The sequence below is a fragment of the Argopecten irradians genome, chromosome 10 (genome assembly GCF_041381155.1).
Source record: "Argopecten irradians isolate NY chromosome 10, Ai_NY, whole genome shotgun sequence".
Lineage (NCBI taxonomy): Eukaryota > Metazoa > Mollusca > Bivalvia > Pectinida > Pectinidae > Argopecten > Argopecten irradians.
This window is the reverse complement of record NC_091143.1, coordinates 30,069,830-30,095,014: the sequence shown is the minus strand read 5'-3', so window position 1 is coordinate 30,095,014 and position 25,185 is coordinate 30,069,830. Positions and strand designations below refer to the sequence as shown.

At 32.2% G+C, this 25,185-nt stretch overlaps 1 protein-coding gene across 5 annotated transcripts; it reads right to left on the bottom strand.

Moving 5' to 3' along the window:
- Positions 1-1,537: 1,537 nt before the first annotated feature.
- On the bottom strand, positions 1,538-25,178 carry LOC138333618 (katanin p60 ATPase-containing subunit A-like 2). 5 transcript variants are annotated; one of them, XM_069282096.1, is made up of 18 exons: positions 25,025-25,178; positions 22,616-22,686; positions 20,315-20,481; positions 16,924-16,972; positions 14,537-14,569; positions 13,290-13,343; positions 10,167-10,332; positions 9,011-9,127; positions 8,623-8,700; positions 6,859-6,936; positions 6,355-6,453; positions 5,893-5,956; positions 5,512-5,630; positions 4,971-5,068; positions 4,386-4,493; positions 3,811-3,979; positions 3,180-3,285; positions 1,538-2,835 (listed from the first exon to the last, which is right to left on the bottom strand). In XM_069282096.1, the coding sequence occupies exons 1-18, from the start codon at positions 25,088-25,090 to the stop codon at positions 2,702-2,704; spliced, it is 1,776 nt and encodes a 591-aa protein (XP_069138197.1). In that variant the 5' UTR covers positions 25,091-25,178; the 3' UTR covers positions 1,538-2,701. The 5 variants fall into 5 exon arrangements, with proteins under 5 accessions (XP_069138197.1, XP_069138198.1, XP_069138199.1 ...); XM_069282097.1 differs by lacking the exon at positions 13,290-13,343; XM_069282098.1 differs by lacking the exon at positions 13,290-13,343 and having other exon boundaries at positions 16,924-16,969.
- Between the last annotated feature and the right edge of the window lie 7 nt (positions 25,179-25,185).

Sequence of the window (25,185 nt, the reverse complement as noted above, 5' to 3'; positions counted from 1 at the left end):
TGCAACATCCATCATGGCCACTCCTTTAAATGAACACCGTCACAAGTAAACAAAGTTATATAGGTCATGAAAGGTACAAAGGAAAGACAACTCTACTCTAATTGAGATAAACCTATCTAAACAAAGTTATTAATTAGATACATCCAAAATATTTTCTTGCCTTCTACACGTCATACACTCCTAAAAATTAAACGAATTTAAGCACAGACAAACATTTCGTTTTTGTTATTACCTTTTGCCCTGGTATCAAAACTCACACCTGTAAAGTCACACTATATATGCCTTCCCCCAAAATCCCAAACAACAGAAACAATCTCTCCAGTGTGAATATACAAGAAAATAAAGGAACTTTATCACTCTTAATTAACGATCAATAAATTAATTATAATTGGACTGCAACTTCAAACTGTTTATTAATGTTGAGTCTTATATTTTCCCCCAAAAAGTATTGATATTTCAAAAAGATTAAAATAGTAAAAAATATGTGTATCATATGGTCAGACAGATGTACTTTCCAAAAAAAAAAAAAAAAAAAAAAAAAAAAATCTGTTGTATATCAAATCAAATATTTCTTAAAATACCAGTAGTGTAGCAGCTATAATTTACATAACATCACATAATATATTACAAGCAGCAAATGAACATAAAATGAACAAAAATATTTCATCATTTACATATAAAATAATCTAAACTTAACATTGTGCCAAATAAATGCAGCAAACTGATGTCAAATTGTGAATAATGACATTGAAGAAAATGTCAGGATCTTTTCAAAAACTTTCAGATCCTTTATACAGGCATTGTATCTGTATCACTTTGTTTAAGTGTTTATCTTTATCAATAACAAAGAAATGAGTATAATAGATGAATAATAGCATAACGAGCTGTATATGGACACTCAATAAATTACTATATGAAAATAACACAGGTAATACTGGAATAGCCATCAGGTTTATAATAACACATAACACTTATTATTATAGTAACACAAACACTATGGACGGATATTAAATTATCAAAATAAAATTCATTAAATATATATTAAATTTTCAATTCTCTATAAATTATTTATATTATATATCTGGACGGAATGAATGTGTCATACTTTAAAAATCGGATACAATCAAATTTTAGTATAAAACTTGATCTGAAAAAATTGCATTAATATTTGTAACACTAAAACTGAATTTAGTGCCATCATATATTTTTTCAAAAATTTGACAAAGTGCTAAAATCAGATAACTTCTATAATATGTCTAATTAGAGCATGAGGCAATTTTTTTGTTTTTCATTATATATACTATACAGCAGTTTTTGTAAGCTATCACAGAGTATTGACAGATCTAAATGAAATTTACATACAAAAATGCACTTTGTACGTAATGAAAATAAAATTTAAAGTTCATAAACTATTAATAATAGTGACAAAATAAACTAACCCTCCATAATATTATTAATAAATTCTTGTAGAATGTTTTATTTTGTATAATAATTCACAATTGCTTCAATGAAATACTAAATAAGAAATGCTAAAAATTCTACTGACTAGCTTAAGAATGTTGATTATTGATAATAATTATTAAACTGTAATCATATAATTTATCAATTAACTTCAGTCAATTATCAATATGAGAACAATAATGTTCATTGTACATGTAGTCACATCACACAGACATGCAAGCGGAAAGGGTGAAGAAATTATCTAATGGCAGTTTATAATTTACAAAGTCAAATTTAAATGTTAAAAATCACTAAATGGACGGCTGATAAACATGTAAAAGATTTAAATACTAGTCATAACTCATTAGAAGAAAATTTTTTAAAACCTTATTAAAAAGCATCTATCACTCATATTGTAAATTTTTATCTTTCTTTTTTACTCAAGCACTCGAAATGAAAGAATGATATTATGAAGCAATAAATTAGACATTTGCGTATAGAACAACAAATGCATTAAGGTCATAACAAGGTAATGATTGAGACTAAAGGTAAGCTTGAAAATTTCTATCACATGTACATATTAATCATAACCTGTATAGTAAGTTATATCTATCACATAAAACAGATCTGAGTTTAACATTGTGTACTTCACAGACCACCATATCACTATTATTATAAAAGTTACCATACCGTATTCGACCCAATAAGTGCCCATGTCCCTATAAGCGCCCTCCCCATAAGCGCCCCTCCCCCTTTTTGAGGCCTCATTTTCAATTGCCCAGGCATAAATAAGGACCAAAACTACATAAAACGGTATAAATTTGCAATAATTTTGACTTATTAGCACCTTTTCATTTTTATCAATTTTTAAGCGCCTTGGGCGCTTATTGGGTCGAATACAGTATTTAAATTTTAAGTTGCTTTGTAAGTCTGTAGTCTTTATCATATAACAGGTAAAACATAAGGTCAGGTAATGCTCACATTTGTTACTCCAATAAGACTTGGATGTAAGCTTAACACACAACCACAAGGGATGCATTACGTCTCTTACCACCGGTTATGCAAGTGAAATTATATTGAACGGTCTCAATCTGAATTTTCATCCCATTGATTTGCACATACACAAAATAAAACTTGTGAAACTGTGAACAGTACTAGCTCCTGATGTAGCCTGTAGCACACATGATGTATAGTTAGCACACCTTTGAAAAGTGTAATTCCATCGCTGACTATAGTGTAACCCCACCGCCTCGTCCATGTATCACACAGATTCATACTCTCTCTGCCAGGCACTATATTTCTCCTTTAGTTTGGAGGCAGAGGGTTTAGTCCTATCAACAGCCTTCAGTACATCTGATGTTGTTATTGTGTCTAACCGGAAATGGAGCTGGTCACCTGTAATCATAATTAATATCGGGTACAACGAAATCAACAATGACTAGTCAAAACAAAATAGAAAATGTAAATTTTTGACAGTGTATAATATAATCAAGGAGCTTCCATAATGAAATGTGAAATGATCTTCTTAACACATGATTTATATACAATTGCTCCAATGGCAGACATTGTATATCCTTTGCTGAATTTCTGTTCAAGACAAAAATTATGAAAATACAAATTTCTTGAAGAAAATAATTAATAAAAATTTCTTGAAGAATTAAAACTACCACATAAAATGAAATGAATCAAAAACAATTCCATTATTTTGTAAGTAACTTGATTAAGAGCTAATTAATTACCATCTTTGTCATTTTTCTCCAGAGCATCAAATATTTTTCTGACAGGTCTCATGGCAGCCTCTTTACACACAAGTCTCAAGTCTGAGCCAGAATAACTCTCTGTTTTCTGTAATGAAGAGTTATTTATCAAAATTAAAAAAGAAAAATCATTAATAAGGTAAACAGTATTCAAAATAGATCACCAGACCTGCGTTTTCTCAAATAAATCCTTGATGAGTACTGATTATCTCCCCTTGTTACAAACTTCGGAACTTATCATAATACTGTAATATACCAACACTTATGTAGCCTAGCTTTCTTTATTTATATTTCTAATATTCAGAGATGTGATTGACCCTATTAACAAGGACTTTTGATATTTCAGATCACATCAGACATGATTTAATTTTGTTTCACCTAAATTTTGATCAATAAGTGGCAAACCTCAAAACAGAGGCAGAATCACATCCTTGGATATTCAAAGATCAATTTTGTAAGATGAATAAATCTATGCTCAAAAACTATAAAGGTGCAGTAATTAAAGACTTCATTCCTTTATGGTGATAGATAGACTTGAATACTGTCATCCCAACTCTTTCTAGAGTCGTGTTTAAGACTTTCTACAAAACATTAATCTTTCGTTTGCACATACATTTGCCAGTAGATCGTAGTCGAGGTGTGATAGAAGCTCCAATCCACCTTCCTTAGGACAAACAACATGGGGTAGATAATATCTAAACATAGCTTTCCGTGCCTCATATGTTGGCAGATCAACAATAATTCTCTTCTCCAATCGCCTCAGCATGGCTTGGTCCAACTCCCTGAACATATAAACAAATTATTTTTATCGAAAAAGTTAAAATTGTAATCTGTGTTATCATGGTATTTGACAATTCAATGCACATTATACAACAGTTAAAACTTAGAGCTGGCCAAACAGGCTGTTATTTTGTTGGGTCTTCAAGCTTTTAAGTCCAAGTTTGAATTTTTTAAGAGAAAATTTCAAGGAAATTAAGTCTTTCTGATAAGTTGATTGACGTTTCAAACTATATACAGTTCCAATAGTGTCGCAGAGTGAAAAAGTTGTTGGGCAAAAAAACTCACCACAAAAATAGGTTTGTTTACACTATGCAGCCAGACCAAATAAATCTATATTTAACAGTTCATTGAAGTTAGATTCAAAATGGGAAGATGTGCTACTCAGAATTGGAATTGACTCATTTTTACCAAGGTAAATTGGAAGCAGCCAGCAAGAAAACTAGATCATCAGTCTTAGCCAGACCGTCCATCTGCACCAATAATTCTGTCTTCATTCGTCTACTACCCTCATGTTCCCTGGAAAAAACCCAAGATCAGGTAAATTAAGATAATATCTTAATTGCACTTCCCTTTTAAATTGTATTATTAATGACATCATAAGCTTCCTATTGAAAAAAAGATAGAATTGCTTCCCTTTATGTTTATTTCAATGATCTAAAATTTAATGCATTTATGAAAACTTTGAATAATGGCAATTTCCAAGTGTTACCAGAGGTATTTTAAAAATTAATTTTATTAGAAATATTACAATAACTATATAGTTTTTTGTTTTGCCATTGATGAATTAATTAATTAGGAAGCAATAATTAAATCCTGACCTTTTTTTTACATATCACTGAAAACCGAAAGCGTAGCTCCTCATTAATGTTTCAATTAATTCTTAATTAAAACTGTAACAGAATAAAATCATAGACTTTCTATAAATTACAGAAAGAGTTACCTCCCATTCTTTATTAATGAATTTTAAAATTATTGTAAATTTTGTATATTTACCCGCCGCCACCACTAGAACCACGCTGGCTCATTATAGCCTCTAATTCATCCAGGAATATCGTGGAGGGCGCATAGTACCTAGCCATTTCAAATAGCACCTGTTGGGAACAGAAAACAAATGTTATGAATTCAATGTTAAATATCATTACTATTGCCTGATAGTCTCCAGCAAACTCAATTTCAAAATGGTAAAGGCTAATATGCATAATCTGATTTAAATACAAACTTAATCCTCATTTTATTTCATCTGATAACATGCTAGTGGTCAAGTTCTGATGACCTTTTGGATTGATCTATTAAACAACTACATCTAAATTTCTTAATGGTAAATTTCAGAGGAAAAAATATTTTGCAGAGCTGTCACGATTTTTTTTCATACATGTAGTCATTTCTCTCATTAAGCCTGATAAAACTATATGTATCTGACAGTGCATATATGTCATTTTGTTGAATGAAAGATGTGTTCAAAAAAGGTCCTGCCAATTATACACATTTATTTTTTAAATTTGTTGAATGATCAAAAAGTCGTTGATATACGAACCCTGACTAGCTTCTCTGAGTCACCTCTCCACTTGCTGACTATAGTCGATGCGGATATGTTGAAAAAAGTTGTCTTGCACTCTGTGGCTATCGCCTTTGCTAATAAAGTCTTTCCTGTCCCTGAAACATATCATTTACAATTTATTAGAATTATTAGAATTTACTCACTAGGTAATAGATATACATATAGTAGATCAATTGGCGCAGTTAATGAGGAACAGACTAGCACCAAATGACATTGTTTGGTATTGATTGGCTGAGTGTTCATCAGGAATACAGAACAAATTGTTTTTAACAGGAGTTCATGAGGAGACAAAAAGGCATATATAACACAGGATTAGATCGAGTGTATGAATATTGATATATATATATATATACCTACCCGGGGGACCATATAGCAAAAGTCCTTTCCATGGAGACAGTATTCCTTTGAATAATTGTGGATACTGCAACAAAAAGTTTTCCCTTTATTAATCATGAGATCATGGTTTTTCCTCTCCATAAGATTTTAAATTTCGTTTTTACTTTTTAATTTTTGTTGACAAAAAAGTACTGAGATGGGTAGGGGGGGAGGGGGAGGGGATCGCTTCAGCAATACAGTAATGAGTAGATTTGAATTTTGAAAATTAAATTTGGTTATTAAAATATAACTGTATACAGAGAGAAATATTGCAGTGTTTTTATTTTCACTACATATGCATTTTAAAGGCACTATACGGAAGATCATTCAATAACAGTTGATAGTGACATGTGTGTAATAGAATTATGAAGAGTTTTAATTGGCAATATTTACATAACAATACAACTGATATTATTTATCACATAACAGAAGTAAATATCGTACCTTAATGGGATATACTACAGCTTCTTTAGATAACCGCTTGGCTTCATCTAGACCTATAATATCATCCCACTTCACATTCGGATCTTGTGAATAAATATCCTGTAGAAAATGAATTATTGAATTTAAATTGATGAAGCTACACAACAACAATTTAGAGCTAGATTAGTATACTTGTCAGTTAAGACTTCTCATGAATGAATGAGTTTTTTAGGTTATGTCAATAAATGGAAGCAGCAGCAACAGAAATTAAAATTGACTGTATATAAATGGCGTCTAACCCACACAGATATCTACTTAAATGAAGACCTAAACGCATGAGTTTTCGAAATTGTGTCAATAAATGAAAATGGAGCAGCAACAGAAATTAAAACTGACTGACCAATATCTCAATCACCCCTAAAGATATATTTAGAGCTAGTTAGAGCTGTTCAAATATTAACGATGGAAGAGTCCAGTATGAAATTTAAGGGATGAATGTGTTATAGAATACATTAGCAGACCTACCCTACTTATAACTTGTGCCAGTTCCCTCCATTCAGAGTTGTACCCTACGTAACCTCCGAGCGGCTTCAGTAACCGATCCTGTCAAAAGACAATACAAACAAATCAAGTAACATACAAAAATGTATACAAACTAAACTATTACAAATTGTAAATAATTTATACTTTAGTATTACTCTAAAAGTGCAGTGGATAATATATAATTATAGGTGGTATGCTAGCTAATACTTTGAGTTATATGCACATGATGTATATTTCTGATGATTATCAGAAGCAGATACAAGTGATGAAAAGGCATACCAAAGGTATATATCAAGTACATAAGAGAAATCTGACAGCATTTTATTTAATTGCAGGCTTTGTGTAGTATATATCAATGACTGCAAGTAGCACTAAATGCAGTGAGTTAATGTCATAAGTTAGACTGGCCACCAGACCCTAGTTGATAATAAGAATTAAACTAAGATGATTTCTATACTAGATTTCTCCCCTTATGTTGAAACTAGAAGTTCATCAAGCCAAAATTTAATTAGTGATCATTTAAATATTTCTGACTAGAGGCTGGTGGTGAATCTATATTATATAATAAAAATAAATGTGCAGTAATTGGCTATGGATACACATGTACATTCAGCTTTTGATCTTTTATAGTTATACATACAAGATATACAAAATATACAAAATTATTGACTGTATGTTTGAGTAACAAGCTGGGTCATTGTTTAAAAAAACAATCTAAATGTTTGATATCGACTCTCAAGGCAGATAATTTATATAAATTGTTGATATTTTAATTTGTATTAATTCATCCCAAACAGATATAACTATCATCAACTGAAGATGTACCTACAATATCTTTTGGTATAGTGATATTGTTCATTCAAATTTGTTAGTAGTTAAAAAAAAATAAAAAATAGAAAAGAATTTCGAAAAATCATTTATAGCCTGTTGATAAAAATATCATCTATCTAACGTAGCTCTAGCTTCGCAGGATCACACTCTTGTAATAAATTATCATCAACAAACTTACCCTATGTGACTGTCAAACACGAACACATTACATTCAATTACTTCAATTAACATTATTCTGATGCTGTCAAATCTAGGTATTTGTACATTAGATTATAGATAAAACAACAGCACATATTAATAACCCTTTTGATTATGTAAAAGTAATTGTAATAACTTAATATATTTATTCATAAAATGATTTGCATGGGTAATTAATAAAAGTAAAATCAACTGTTCAAGGTTTGGTCAATTGGAAACTTTAATATCATTCCATGACTTTCCTTGTATATTTTTTTTTCTTTTACAAATTGAACATGACCCCTAAAAAGCAATATGTAGTGCTTTAAACAGTGTATTAAAATTGCATTCCACTTCATTATCTATAGATATAAAATAGAACCTGAAGTTATTGATAAATTGGTGTCTATTTTGGGTATTTGGGAGTACATATATCTAAAATGGTCAACTTTGAAATTCATTATCTTTTCCCAAGTTACTATCTTTGAGTTTAGATAGTAAATGGTCTATAAATATGACTAATTCTACGACAGAAGCTTCCACGATATATTACTAGATAATTCTGTAGTAACACTTTTAACTCATTCTCCCCTGAAAATTCATAATGAACTGTTCCAATCTTTGAATTAGAAGAGCTCAAATGTGTCTTCAGGGGTGAAAGAGTTCAAACATGAATAACTGATCATATCACTGGTTTAGATAGGATTTTACCTAAATCATCATTTCATAACGACTTACGTTCTGGTCAGTGCCTTCCTCAGCATTCATCCGCGTTGCCTCGTTTATCATCGACCGGATGTCTATAATTTGACCAGGCTGTAACATCAATATGAAGCATTTTACATAACAGAAATTGGGAGGATTGTGACTTTATGCGACGGATTCTTGAAATAACTTCAAAAATTTTATTTATCTAAACTCAATTAACATACAGGTAAAAATTAATGGACAGAAAAAATTTGTTTATGCTATTTTCTTCTACAAAATACCATACTACATTTGATACTTACCTGCATGGGAAATAACTTTATCATAAATAAAGACGTTACAATATGACAATATGACAATTATTATCACTGTCAAATTGTTGGATTAATGGTATTAATATTATTCCGACAAGACTTACCGCTCTCATTTTTTTGGACGGTTCCTCGACAATCCTGTTATCGGGGTTACTATTAGATCCCTGGACTGTCAGACCTTGTAATGCTAGGCCCATGTCTCCATTAGCCATTCCGTTCACCTGGAAACAAAAAATGTACATTATAATTAGCCATCATGCTAGTTGACAAACTATAGTCATACCAAAAAACAGTGCATAAATTTGAAAATGATGATGATTCATGACCAAAATTAGAAGGAACTACGTACAGTGAATAAGGATTATGGCTACCAAGTTTTATTGAAATCCCTCCAGTAGTTTAGGAGAAATGTTTTTCTTTTCTTTTTTTTTTTGCTTTTTTGTTTGTTTGATAAATTAACGTCCTATTAACAGCCAGGATCACGTAAGGACAGCCTCCCATGTATGCGGTGTGTAGCGTGTATGTAGTGCATGATGCATTTTTTAGGAGACTGCAGTATTTTTGTGTTGTGACTTCTTGTATAGTGGAACTGTTGCCCTTTTTATAGTGCTATATCACTGAAGCATGCTGCCGAAGACACCAAGCAACACCCCCCACCCGGTCACATTATACTGACAACGAGCCAACCAGTCGCCCCACTCCCCGTATACTGAGCGCTAAGCAGGAGCAGAAACTACCAGTATTATAGACTTTGGTGTGCCTCGGCCAGGGGACAGAACCCAGAGCCTTCCTCACAGGGGCGAGCGCTCAAAAGAAGGCCAAAAGTAAGGCGTGTGCCAAGGGAGACATTAGGAAGGATAAAGTCTGCAGTTAGGGAGAAGAGAAAAATAAGATCCTAAATTTAGTCGCCTGCAATACGATCATGCAATAGGAGCAGCAGGTACAATTCTAACGCCCTACCTGCAAGGCAGTAGGAGAAAGGGGCGTGAGGGATGGGTAACAATGATCATGATATCAATTTAAGCAGCAAATGGTTCTCAGTTACAGTCTTTTTTTGAAATGCCCCAATTCACACCCAATGATAAATAAAATATTTGAGTTTTAAATTTGCACTTCTTGGCCATGGAATTATATCATTGGCTCAATGTCATTTTAAAAATCTAATAACACGACAGAACAATTTGTATTTTCCATTCCCAACAACTGTTAATTACATTTTGTCTTTTGATAAGACAAGTTAAGTGTACAGATATTACATACGGCCTTGTCTGAACGATCATGTCCATTAGCTCGTGGCCTTGTTGATGATTGTACAGCTCGCTGTCTATTCGCCCCTGATTTTGGACGTCCAGATGTCGGTGGGCTTGGTGGACGGGCATTCTGTGGAATTCTGGGAAGGGACGGTGTAGTGGAGGCCGATTTGTTACTGTACAACAGAATAATAAACATGAAAATTTTACAAAGAAGGAATGGTATGCTATCAGACTAACCAAAACATGAAGTAGGAAAAACAAGATTAATGTCTTTCTGTAAATTCTAAAGGAATCACCGTGAACCATATTCTGTATTTGCATATAACATGAGTTATCTGCCCTTACCAGTAGGTATTAATTGTGACATGTTTTCGAGAGTAACGTCATACTTTTCAGAGAAAATAATGTTAAAATGGAAACCTATCCCAAAGGGAGGTAACTCCGTAATATGCAAAGATGGAATACACTATAGAGTCGACGTAACTTTTAATCAATATGACTATTTAATAAAAAATAATAATAAATAAACATATATATATACATATATGTGATACATGTATATAATGTCATGTTGCTGCTAAATCAGTTTGGTATTTATAATCAGTTAAAAAAATGAATTAGACAAAATATATTACAGGTAATTCTAATTAAAAATAATTGTTAAATACCTAATAATTATATTTAATGATTTGAAGATTGCAAAACTGTCAAATTCGAATGCTTCAAGTTTTTGAATTGCAACATAAATAACATTAAAATTTGCCCAAATTTTTCTTTCCCGTAATTTGAGTTTGGATTCTTCTTTATTATTATCTGAAATTAAATATGATTAAGCTTATATATAAAATGGACAATCAATCATTAATCTTTTTGTCTATATATTATCCCCAGCACCACCATATGTGTCCAACACAGATAACTGGTTAGATATTCTGTCTATATCAACCATATAATATTATATTAAAACTAAATATATGTGTAATTAAAAGCAATATCACTTAATATATATAGGATATATATTCACACAGTTAAATATTCTACATTTTGATCAACGCCCATACAATGACAAATTATAATATAATTATTGATTATCATTACCGAAGATGTGCAAATACTCCTTAAAACACTTTTTAAATTAATTGAAACAGTATCAATGATTTTGATTTTACACCACACATTTGTGTGAATAGAGAAAAAGACATGCACATTATATGCTTTGTAAGAGACAGAAATGACAAATTAATCTAGCAGAAACATCTTTTATCGACTCATCGACTGATGAAATGTTAAGAGAGTGCTATGAGTGCATTTAAGACAATCTATGACCACTCGGTGAAACAATCTAAATAATCCTATTATGAAGGAATGCTATGAACATTTGTGTGGTTTGGCAGCCTTGTAAAATAATCAACTCAAAGTTTGACTAATCTAGCACTCTCAAAAATACAGGATTTTTGACAGATTTTGATAATTTGATCATTATATTCTAGTTATCAACAATTTCAGGATCTATTGATTTAGAAAGTGCATGAAGCTGTCAAATGTGCTTTTTAACCTACAAAATATCTAGGACATGATGGCTAGATAGTTCAATAAGCAAACCAGCTTCTACAGATCAAAAGGACACTATGACTCTTCCCTCCCTTCCTCAAAATCAATTAGATTCTGCAGAACTAGTTTTTTTTTTCCAAAGTCTGCATGGAAAAAATGATATTTTTTGCTACCTATTGGGAAAAAACATTTATGGAAAAATCAATATTATCTAGCAAAAACAAATATTCTATGTGATAAATTTTCAATGGATCAGCAGAGCAGGCGCAGGCTTACGCGAGCTTATCAAGAAACTTGGTGCAATTTATATGAAGGCCTTGCTCTATCTGCTGCGGATACTACGTACTAACAATCTGAATGTTATAACTTGGTGTATATTTAATGTGTGTTTTGTTGCAATGTGATGTGTGGGTAATTACAGTTGTAGCACACTTCTTGTAGGTACAAGGGAGACAAATTTTGATCATACAAATTAATCAACTTATCCGGGATCCGATGTCATCTCACTGACCATTTGAATACTCAACTTTTAAACCAATTTTTTTTTGTGGTTACTTAATTTTGCGATTTCTATTTCAAATCTATATTTTACGGAGATGAACTATCACTAACTCAGAATTGAAGAGGAATCCCTTTCAATATAAGATTAAATCGATTAGCGGAGATAAACATTCGCAAATTTGTTTGGATTGCAAAATTCGCAAAAGGAATTTGGTTTACAGTTCAAATTTTTTTACCGGACACTTACCTTTAACTCATAATCCCTGAAGACGCTAATGACCTCTTCTACTTCAAAGGTAGGAAGAGTTCATTATGAATATACAGGGGTTAATGAGTTAATAGGCCCGTCCAGTAGATAGTCTCCCTTAAATTCTAAACTGTGGTCTGATTATATAATACTTGTGTTAATATCCTTGCTATTCTATATAAACTGTATATCCAGTATTACAATTTTCCCAACCATCTGCATGCTTGTTATCATATAGTGAAGATCTGTAGCCTAATTGTCTATGACATTAAGCTAATTAATATTGCAATTATTAGAACCTAAATTCCTTAAACATTACCTGGTAGAGTAAATATCATTAATCTAAATTACAGAATTAAGTCAAGTACAGTCCAGTTGTTTGATGTTATGGAATGAATTCGATTTTCCCTAAAATCTTGTTGAAGCATATCATCCAAGACAAAAATTATATCCATGGATGAAAACATGAAATTCCAGGAGAAATACTGCAATACTATGTAAAATACAGTCTAAATTGTGCTAATTATACAAAAAGTGAATTGTACATACTAGTTATAAATTAAACTGTTTTGGCTGTTCCATTAAGATTTAGAGTTCTTGAAATGTATTTTCAAAACAAAACATCATACATTGACCAAGAGACAGTGACGAACTACAACACGGACATATAAGTATAGCTCTAACTCTTTACAGCTAGCAATTAATCATCACGGCTCCAATCACACCGGATTAATACGAAGCTGCCACCGACGACACACTCCCGTATAATCACACGGCCCTGGTACCTACCGGCTCTGCCGTCACCCTCCCCTTACACCGTGTACTACCTACCGACCGTGTACGTGAAGGTCCACTTTACAACTATGATGTGAGGACCGAGAGGAACTGATGATACCAAGAAAACATGTCTTCAACTTTTATTACAATTATAGATAATTACAAATTACATGTAAATTTCTTCATCACCGTATAGATATTTATCCAGTATAAATATAAACTGTCAGCCAAAATAAAAAAAAAATTAAAAAAATTTCAACTGCAGAGAAATAAATATGAATGACATTCTAACATTTCTGAAAGGATTGTAAGTAAATAAGGTGTTTCAGCATTTTCCTTACACATGTGAAATTGATCACTTTTCAAGTCCAACAAGCTGGGTTATAAACCAATCAACAAGCAGGACCCATCCCAGTTAACCAATGGCAATCCAGGACAACACTGGACATGTACAAATTTACAGATAAAGAACGTACATCAAACAATTACGGTAACAAATGAAACGATGACAACTACATTTTTGTTTTATTATCAATATAATATAGACTGTACAATGTTTAATATAAATATTCAATACCTGCTAAAACCTCTTATAAGGTTCATGTACCAGGATCTTGATGTATATTTAATTGCATGTAATGAATTATCCCTGTTCCCCACACACTCCCTTTTGTAACAAAGGGGCATAACTCTGAAAAGGTAGAGGTATCTTATTCCACACATTTATATGTGTACTGTATAAGGATTATTGCCACAATGTTTCACTTCAGTAGTTGTGTCTTAACACACAGACTAAATCCTGTATACCCCCTCAACTCTGTTTCCTGTTGTTGGGTATAATAAAAGACTACCCTGGTACATATTTGTAGCAGTCCCAATTTAAAGTCAATTTGTATCTTATAGTAGAATATGTCAATATTTTTAACAGAGCTATGTGTGTATAATAACTGTAGCAAGTCACATATATAAGTGAAAATGTAATAATTCATAATTTGAAAATTGTAATGTGTCCCTTGTATATTATAACCTGGTAAAAATATGTAATACTATATTCCATAGATCAGCATGACATAAATGTAAATACTATGATTATATAATAATTAATCTATTTGATAAATGAAATAAATATTTTCATATTTTGTATAAATAATATACAACTGCAAGACAAATAATACAGGTAGATTTTTTTCCAAACTTTGCATGACATATATATGGAAACAAGAAATGGAATACAACAAACAAAACAGAGTTGTAATGCCAGATAAACAATGCAAACAAGTCAGTGCTCTATCGATACGTACCCCGAGTGACCTGACTCAGTCCGTCGTCTAATGCTACAACATGTAACAGGCCATAAACACATGTCTATACCTCTACTCACAGTATTAGCCTTCCCAGACAACATCCACGTACCATGTTGGTAGGATATACATATAACTAATATTGAAGATTATATTGACAGCTATAGGCTAGATATAAGTTTTATGTAGCTCTACATATATATACCCACAAATATTAAAATAAATATAAGGTTGTTAGCATGATATATTTACTATCACAATTTTTATTTTGAATCTGTAATTGAAGCTGAAAAGAATGCTAAGAATATGCATTATTGTATCATAGAACTAGATTATAATTAATGCATTTGATTCCTGGATAAATCTATGGAATCAGAACATGTTTGGGATAGTTGTAATAAATGATAATACTGTTTGTGCTCTCTAATTTTATGATGGGAGCATTAAAAACTATAAATATTGATTAAATCTAGTGATAATATATCTATATATTTTGTACAAGGGAGATAATTCATTCTTACAGAACATATGATGTACACTTATGGTAACTTTTAGCAACTGTATTGGATACAACCACTAACCCATAGTTAAAATGCATGTACATGTGTTAAAAGTGAAAAGTATTCTAGACTCTTTAATGGAAGTGGAAGATGTCCTTTTCCATTTTTTTTTTTCATTTTTTTTTTTAGAAATCTGTATGAACTATAGATATTGATTCATAGTGAAAGACAAATTAGGGAGGGAGAAAGGTTGTTTCTTAGTAGTGGCTTAGAAAAACACAAAACTTGAAATTAAATATGGTGAGAAATAACTCATTCATCCCTGAAATTTCATAATGAACTGGTCTAGTCTTTTGATTCAGAAGATTCTTGATATATCTTCAGGAGCGAGTGAGTTAAAGCTAGCTGTGATTTTACTACAGTAAAATTGAATATTTTTACACAGAACTTTTTCAGAAAGAGAGACAAATTCATTAATATAAATTATTGAAGAAAGGTGAGGTTCTACTGTATATTATATGAGATATAATTTGTGAAAGAATGTTCATGTCAATGTAAGAAACAAAATTGGGTAAGTTGATTTAAAACACACCGGTGAGAGGCCATTTTCTAAATATAGTAATACATATTCACAGAGAGGGTTAATCATTCATCACATTCACTCAGTCGGGAAACAATTAAAGGTCTATAGAAGTTAACATGAATCTGCATTTCAGTTTTTCTCTTTTGCCCACATTTTATTACATTAATTTATCAAAAGAAAAATGTTGATCTTATTAAAATATCATATTTTTTCTATCAAATTTTTTACCCTATTAATAAAAAAATGTTTGAAGCTATTAATAACGAATCCATATTTTTGCCAACTTAAAACTGGTTAAAACTTTCAATTTTTCAAAAATCAGAATTTTTAAAAGATAAGGAATTGCAGCACAGTCATTTAAAATTTTTGTTGTTGTCTTTTTGATAACAATATCACTGCACTCAAGGTTAGACAAGACATCAAAGTTGTCTTACAAATATGTTTCATTATAATCAATCAATTGAATTTTAACTTATATATTATGGCTTTATTACAAGTCGACTGAAATGCCTATTCTTCACAAACTCACTTGATATTTCAAATTAAAGCTTTAAAATATTGATGAAGACAATAGATTATCTAATGAATTATAAATTGAATTAATACTTCATTTAAAATCACCTGGCTTACACTTTGCCATTTGCAATCTAATGATCAAGCCATGATCATTACTTTAATTTGATGAAGAAAACTTCGTAAAAATAGGTCATGTTTGGACCTAGTTGAATTGCAAATAGCAGCCATTTGGTACTTTACTCAGTTTGAGCCGTGTAAATCTCTTTACTTTGTAAATATTTTTCAAGCTTTTTTAGAAATCAAGAGCCTGTGATTTCTCACTGCCATAGATACCAAAGGGTATCTCAATCAACTATCACACCGACAAGGAAACAAGACGAAGTAGAATTATTTACACTGACAGTCAATCACACAGTTTTTATTACCTTTCTTTATTGTTTCTAGTTAAAAAGGTAACACACAAATTATACACAAGGTGCATCAAAATGGCCGCCGTTTTAGTTCAGATTTAGGCCAGGGAGACTTCTGTCAGCTTTAGAAACACTTTACATGTAAATGATTACAAGTGTATCACAATATCCTATAATATAAAAAGATAAAACACAAAGTTCTGGTATTTCAAAATTGCAATTTTTAATTTTGGGTACCCATACTGTGTGTTTATATAATTTTCATCCAAGATTCGGGAATACATGTACTTCATAAACAACTGGTATATGGTATGTGGCATAATTAAAAGGAGAATCTTGTAAAAAACAAACAAATTAATATAATATTTATTGACTTACCTGTTTGTTCTTGTCATCTTGTGTGGTGCCCTCCCTCGACCGTCACCTGCTGGAAGAAAAACAAATTATATATTGACATACAGTGATTTTTAACTCATGGTCCAGTCAGTTGTGCAAATTAATGGAAATAATTTAATACACAATTATATATCTTATGCATTCTTTGCATGGTCACCATTTTCCTATGCTTCATAGGCATACATGTAAATGATTTTGGGGTCAGGATTATGATATAAATGTAATAATGTAAACAAAACTGAATATGCCATGCATGTCAATCTAAATAGAAAGCATTTTTTGGAGTATCTGGTAATTAAAAGGTAATGCATAATGTGTAGTTACACACAATATTGGTATTTTATGTGGGAAAAGCTTTTAATAAGTAACATATATCACACTAGACAATTTTTATTTTAGGATTACATTACGGCTCTGTGAAAAACAATGATAAAAGCAATAAAATCATTGAATTTCTAACAGCTATATTACATTGGATATGGACAAACATGTATACAGTAAATTAAATGAGCATGTGTCTTTACAAATATTTTAGTTATAGGACTGGTATGACTTGTCCAAGTCTATTTAAAATTAGACTTATAATTCCGCTCCACTACGGTGCTCTACGACACGATCCGATACAAGATCTAACAACTCCTTGTTTGGGGTCACATCAGCATGACCCCTATGGTTAGCCAATCAGTGTTTCACCTATCAAATCTTTGATGTGTTTGATTCTCTCCTAAGACTTATAGAACATTCAGATATGTTACAATTTTAGGCCAGGGGTCATGCTGAGGTGACCCCGAACAGAGAGTTGTTAGATCTTGTATTGGAGCGAATCATAGAGCATTGTAGTGAGTGGAGTGGAATTACGACTCTATTTTTAATAAAATTGGAGTTGATCTCATATGAAACTTGAATGTGATAACAGAATTTGAAAATTTAGTTAATTGGCTGAAATGTTGTACATATAGATATGAATAATGCAATATTAAATCATAAAAGTATAAAATATATCAAATTAATGGTAGATATATTATCACATCACACAGTACAGTATATATATATGAATCAAACATCAGTTGGGGACTTTTTTAAATTCACTCAGCATCCATCACCAATACATATATTTATATATACACTCACATAATTTAAAGTTCAAAATCATTACCTGGGTATTATAATATATTTGCATATTACAGAGCTTTCTGTTATTGCGAGTATTGTGACGTCATAAACGATTGCAATTACGATGACGTCACAATAAATATCTATCTGCAAGGGAGGTAATTTAATTCTGTAATATGCTAAGACAGAAAACTTACTTAATTTTATAGTACACCAATATATTTTCATGTTTTTATTTTCCATCTTTATTTTTCTAAGCTACTGATTTACATGTAGCTAATAAGCTACTCATTTCATTTGTGATTCATAGAGATACAAGGTCAAAACTACTGTACTATATGCTTTAACACGTTTTTTTGCGATTTCTATATTCACTAGCAAAATACACAATATTTCTTCACACACAATAATTTACTTGGTTTACAGCGGAGTGTTTACCCTGAATAAGTTTAATTTTTTTCTGAAATTAAATATCAATTTGGTAACTTTTGAGTTATGCATTATTAATTCACTTTGATTATATACTTGCTTAATATAACCACGCAAAATAAAACACTGCAAACAGCTGTTAATCAATGTCAGATTTTTTAATGAAGCGAAAATGTTAGGTTTAAAAAAAAATCAATCTCAAAAGTCTTCAGAAAATAATTGGATACCAGAAACAATACAACAGTTGAAAAAAACTATTTTAATTATGGATTCAAATGAATATTCATGTAAGCATGTACATTATTATAAAAACATTAATGACTCAGAATTTGTGCAAGTGAAATATGAGAAAAAATGCAACAACTGTCATTTTATTTCTGGTAGTCACTCTTAAAGCTATGTGGGTTAGTATTGATAAGGGGGGATAACTCAGGCCAAACAGTGTTTCACATGATGATCTACCTGGATGTCCTGTGGAAAAAAATGTAGGTCAGAGTTATATTATAGGAATTACATATAAACATAGCCATTAAAAAAAAAAAAAAAAAAAAATACAACATATACTAGGATATTGTTACTATGGAAACAAGCAAGCTCAATAAGGATCATGCAAAATTCCTATTACAAATTCAGTATTATAATAATTATTATAATTGGTTACTTTTACTACAAAAGCCTGTGTCAGGATTAATGTCACAATTGACAGACCGCCAGGCAGTATGTATAGCCATGCTTCATGTCGATTGCAAATGTATCTGTACCTATGGACAGAGCAAATGGTCTATCTTATAAAATACAAAATACAAAGTCATGTGCAGTATCCGTACGGTTTTATCGACAGCTGGCGATCTGTCAATAAAGGTGGCATATCAGCACGGGACATGATTTAGCTGTTATAATTATGTAATGGATGGCTTTAGGCAAGACCTTCAATTAGAACAAATCTAGGGGATAATTCTAATACTAAATACACAAGCATGCATGCATAAATTATGACAGAAAATTTCATCATCCTTAAAAAGTAATACCATTCTAACTAATAAATTTAAAAGATGTCTCCAAATTTCAACTTTTCATTCAATGATTTTCCCAAAAATTGTACAACTACACATGTTTATTGTAGAGACACTGGGCTCTGACTAAAAAGTATAAACTTTAAGATGAAAATCATTTTAATCATCAGTGTTTTAATAAAGAGTAATAAAGAATAAAATTCTCTTGGAAGCTCAGACCCAATGTTATCAGTAGGACAAAGGAAGTCATTCGGTATTTTAAGCTGTTTGTCAGTAATATTTTACATTGTATGGTAATATGATATCAATAACTTCTGATTCAATTATAGTTACAGTTAAAATCCTTAATACATAATAGTTTATTTACCTGATTCTACAGGCATTGCTGATATTTATACAAAATCAGGAAATTGGTTAATTTAAATGATTGCTCTCTTAAAGATTACAAAAGTGAAAAAAGTTATTATGGGCGGAATGTTCCTCTCTACCTCTCTTAATTTGATTATCTCCCCTGACAATTATCATTAGAATATGGGTTTATTTGGTGTTATCATGATCAGTTCTTAATTTATCGGTCAATGATGATATTTCAAAAATTGATATTTTTATTAACTTTAATTGAAAATGGTGTAGCTGTAAGGGAAACTAAAATGCAATCTAAAAGAAAACAGAGAACATCTAATAGATTGACAACAATCTAACCGTGACAAAAATTCTATTTCCAGTCCAACAGCTAATTATAAAAGATAGTCTTGTTAAAGCTTTTGAAAATGTCTTCTTTGTCAAGCAAAGAGTAAAACAGCTTCTTGTCAACTTACCACTCTGTGTGAGTTTCTTTGTAATCTTTGGATATTTCGCAAACTTGACATAATAGTACGACTCATACTCCATGAGAATCGTCTCAAGGTCAATATTATCACAAACTTCATATTTACTCAGGTCGATGTTGGTTTCCTTGGCTAAGCTTTGTGCAGAATCTAGGTAGCTGGAACACAAAGAGTAACATCAACCATGAAAAATATCCAATGTTCTTAACACTTATGTAATGGCAAATTGTAACTTCCTTTTAAAGGTAGGTTTCACCCAACCAAATAAATATTTTTTTGTAAAATCTGTTAAACAGAAGGAAAGATGAAAAAACATAATAAAAATACCTCAATTTAATTTTTGTATGCATATGAGATTGAACAAATGTGTCCTGAATACAAAATTGAAGGAAATCCTTGATTTATTACGATGTCAGCCAGACAGGATAGTATGCAAATGAAGCTGCGATTGATTGTGTTGTTGAAGTTTTTGCGCATGCGCATTGTTATGCACTAAAAGTAAACAAAATGGCTGAACGAAAGTGTGTGAGAAAAAAACATGTATCTGAATTGACAACAAAGAGGAGGAAATTAGAATGGAATCAGTAGCACCCTAGGATATCTCTAGGGAATGAAATTCAGAGATAGCATGTAGCAATAGAAGAAACAGAAGCCACATCTCAAGCGGAACTTGCCTGAATCTGTTGGAACTTGTGTTGCATGTGGTGAGTTAAATTTCAACACATATGCTAGCGCACATACAGCGACAGACTTACTAGATATATGTTTGGTGTACTAAGCTAGCGAGGGTATGTAAGTAACACGAAATGTTTTAGATCATATATGATATGTATAAACAATAAATCGTACTTCGATTTGCTGTTGCTGTATCTTAACTAAACATGCCGTGGCAAACTGTCACTGCTATTTGACATTCTGTTGTACGCTTCAGTTTGTTGATGCAGCCTTGTTTTGGAAAAAAATAATGTCATGTTCTATGTAAAGCTTGACTTTGCTCTATTTTTAGAGGAGTATTTTCCTGGTCAAGCTATGCAACTGACCACCCATATTGTTCGCTGCATGCATTGAAAATGATCTGAAGATTATATCATTATATGTTGAGAACAAATTTCAATTTCTTATCTATAATTTATTGCAAGTTCAAGGATGTCCTGAATATTGCCTGTAAGTGAATCACAGGAATTTAAGTGTGCCTCGATCGTGCACAAAAATGGCATTTTTCACTCTGTAAAGTTAATTTTATCATTCTGACAAAACATTGATATCAGCTGATCTTTTCTCGTCTCTGTAATACTGTCAATTATATCAAATATAAGTAATTAAATGTGGTTTTTAACTTTTCATTTCTTTTCAGTTTATTTATAACTAAATTCAATGATGCACATCTTTTGTATCATTTAACCCATTTTACCTGTAGATCAAGTAAATGAATTGGGTATACTGTAGGGATTAGTAATTTTTGTATTCGATTATTCGGTCACATGTAATCGATTACTGATCGATTAATCACTTGAATTGAAGGCAACTATATTGTCTCACTACTGACTATACTGAAAACTTCCGCCATGTTTTGGCATCAACTAATAATAACACCTACCATACGATATGACAGAGGACATGCCTTATATAATATAAGTCTACCAATAAATAAGAATAGATTTATTGACAAAACAAACTTATTTTATCCCAAATAAGCTCTGAATTCTGTTCCTGTATCATCTTCTGTAACATTGTTTAAATCCAGTCTGCTAACCCGCTGTTTTGACGAGACCTTCACACGTACAACTAATCAACCAAATCTGGATCGCCACAGAGCGACATGACCAAATTTTCATCAATGAACTTTTTTATTTTCGTGATCAAAAAAATAAAATAAATCAACAATTCTTATCTTCAATTATAATATGACCAAAATATACTTTTATATGATAAACACATGCAACAGTAATTTAATTAAAATGTTCAAGACTACTGCTCCTTCCGCTCCCGAGCGTCCCGGCGGCGATTAGGCCTCCCTGACGTAACAACAAGGCTCCGATAGTGAAAATTTGTCAATCTGTCAATGTGTTTATTCAGCTTACAATGTACTTTCTATGCATGTTACGATTAATGATTAATAAACTCTTTAATTGATTATTAGCGATTAGTTTCATTAATCTAATTGCCTCCGATTATTCGAATAATCGTTTCAGCCCTATTATACTGGTAAGTAAACAAATGATTATTTTAACTTACTGTATGAGAACTGAGGTTTGGCAATTAATGAAAATGGATAACACTCAGTATACTTACCCTTCTTCATGCATGTAATTCAGGACCAAAATCAGTAAGTTCTTTTTTCTACTTTCAGTCCTAAGCTCATCCTGGAAAAATAAGTTTACAATTAATTTTAAAGAGTCTAAATAGAATTTAAAAAGCAATGACAAAGAAATCTACACTAGTCCAAAATGTTAATTCTACTGTCAGAGCTACTGCATACATATGGTCTGACATAATGATCGACCCAGTCCAATCCCACTATATATACCGTATTTTCCCTAATGAGGGCGCCGGGCGCGGGTAAATGGCCTAGGGGGGCGCCGTTATTTGAGACCATTTTTAGATGTTTTTTTTCTGAAACAGACTATAGTCATCTTGCTTTTAGTTTCGTATTTTTCTGAAACTTACTATAGCCAAATTACGTTTTGAAGTCAAGTAAGTATTGAAATTACATAATTATGAAGAAATGTTTGCACCATGACATAATGATCGACCCAGTCCAATCCCACTATATATATATGTATACACTATACTCCCTCTTTTTTTTCAAAGTCTTTGCTCTCATAGACATTCAAGATCGTTATACAACCACTGCAGGTATTTTAGGTAGGCGCCAATTTTGCAACAAGAAAGGAGAAAGTGTAGCAGCCAGCGGCCAGAACAGAATTCGAACCTGAGATCTATATGAACACAAGTGCTCTACTGACTGGTCTACTTGGTCACCAATGATCAGCCAAGTCCTATCCTGCTACAGACATACAATGTAAACATTTTATGGACTGGATCATCTGTAACTCTTCTCACTGCAGAGGTTTTCCAGAATTTAAACTCAGTCATTAATATCCTGACAAGGAATCAAACCTGGGTCAATGGCTCTATCAACCAAGACAAATATGCAGGCAGAGATCATATCTGTTTAGACACACTGATTCAATCCTTTTACATGCGTACAACATAGTGCATACAGTACTGTACCAAATTTACCTCCTCTATATTGCCTAAAGTCATGTATTTGGTAGGAACTACAAGGGTAGCCCGAGATACTCTGGCCCTTACACCAGACTTAGGCATTATGACACATAGATGTCTGGTTCAGGGCCAGAGCGAACTGCTTTATCAAAACGTGGAATAAGCCGACATCATTTGGTATCAGCCCAGGTCATCTCTAATTCAGACTACTTACAAAATATTACCAGCAGCGTCATCACTTACCTTGATCTTTTCAACAAATGAATAATTTATCTACTCATAGCCATTCATTTCATCACGCATGCACGTTCTACCGTGTCAACACCGTAGTTTATTTTCCGCAACTTTAAATTTCCCTCGTCGTCGTCGTCATTTTCTCGTAGTATGCAAATCACCTTTTATTTTGACGGATTGCCATATTTGAGCAGATATAATATTCATTTGTTGAATAGACTAAGGTTAGTGGTGCTTCTCTGTGGTCAGTCTGAATCGGAGATGACCTGGCCGTATACCAAACAGTGTCCGCTTAATTATTCCACGTTTTGATATAGCAGTGCGCTCTGGCCCTAAACCAGACATCTATGTGTCATAATGTCTAAGTCTGGTGTCAGAACAAGAGTATCTCGGGCTACGGGCACAAGCCTTCATTTAGCTACTGTTGTAGCGGAAAAGATATCACCCTGATGAGAGAAAGTCCTGAAGTGGAATCCGTATATTCATTTCCAAACAGTAGTTTCTTTTCCGCTTTAAATCCCTTCGTGTCGTCATTTTCTCTGTTGCAACCACTTTTATCTGACGGATGCCTTTGAGAGATAATTCATTGTTGATAATAAGTTAGTGTCTTCTCTGTGGTCACTGACGGAACCTGCCGTATACCAAACAGTGTCCGCTTATTCCACGTTTTGATATAGCAGTGCGCTCTGGCCCTAAACCAGACATCTATGTGTCATAATGTCTAAGTCTGGTGTCAGAACAAGAGTATCTCGGGCTACGGGCACAAGCCTTCATTTAGCTACTGTTGTAGCGGAAAAGATATCACCTTCTGAGTCAGTCAGAAGGTGATATCTTTTCTGCTTCAACAGTAGCTAGCCTTAATTGTGACAACGGTAGCAAATCAACTACTATATATAATTTTAATTCAAAAACTCATGCTTCACCTGTCCAACTACTCCAACAATATTATGAATCATGACGTCGTTAGCAAAAATGCCAAAATAACGTCAGATAGAAATCGGCCAACTGTTGAACCACAGGGCCATGTATAGTCTTTATATGAAAAAATAGCCAGAAATACATTTAAATAACACTGTATATGTATTTCTGACTATTTTTTCATAAAGAGACTATACATGGCCCTTTGGTTGAACTGAAATAGACTTAGCGGTGTCTGTAACAACAGGTGTCCTTTATGAAAAAACTATCAACATACAAGAATTTAATTGACAACATGGTGTCATTAAATAAAATACCTACCGCCTCCCGAGCCTGGTTGGCTGTGCGGATAGCTTGATAACTTAGTTCCGTCATCGGAGGATTCATAACATTTTACCCGTACATGTTGGCCCAGTCGCTAGAGAAAACAAATATGGCTGACAAGTCTCGTTAGATCTCGCGTTCGCCTAAACAGGATCAGC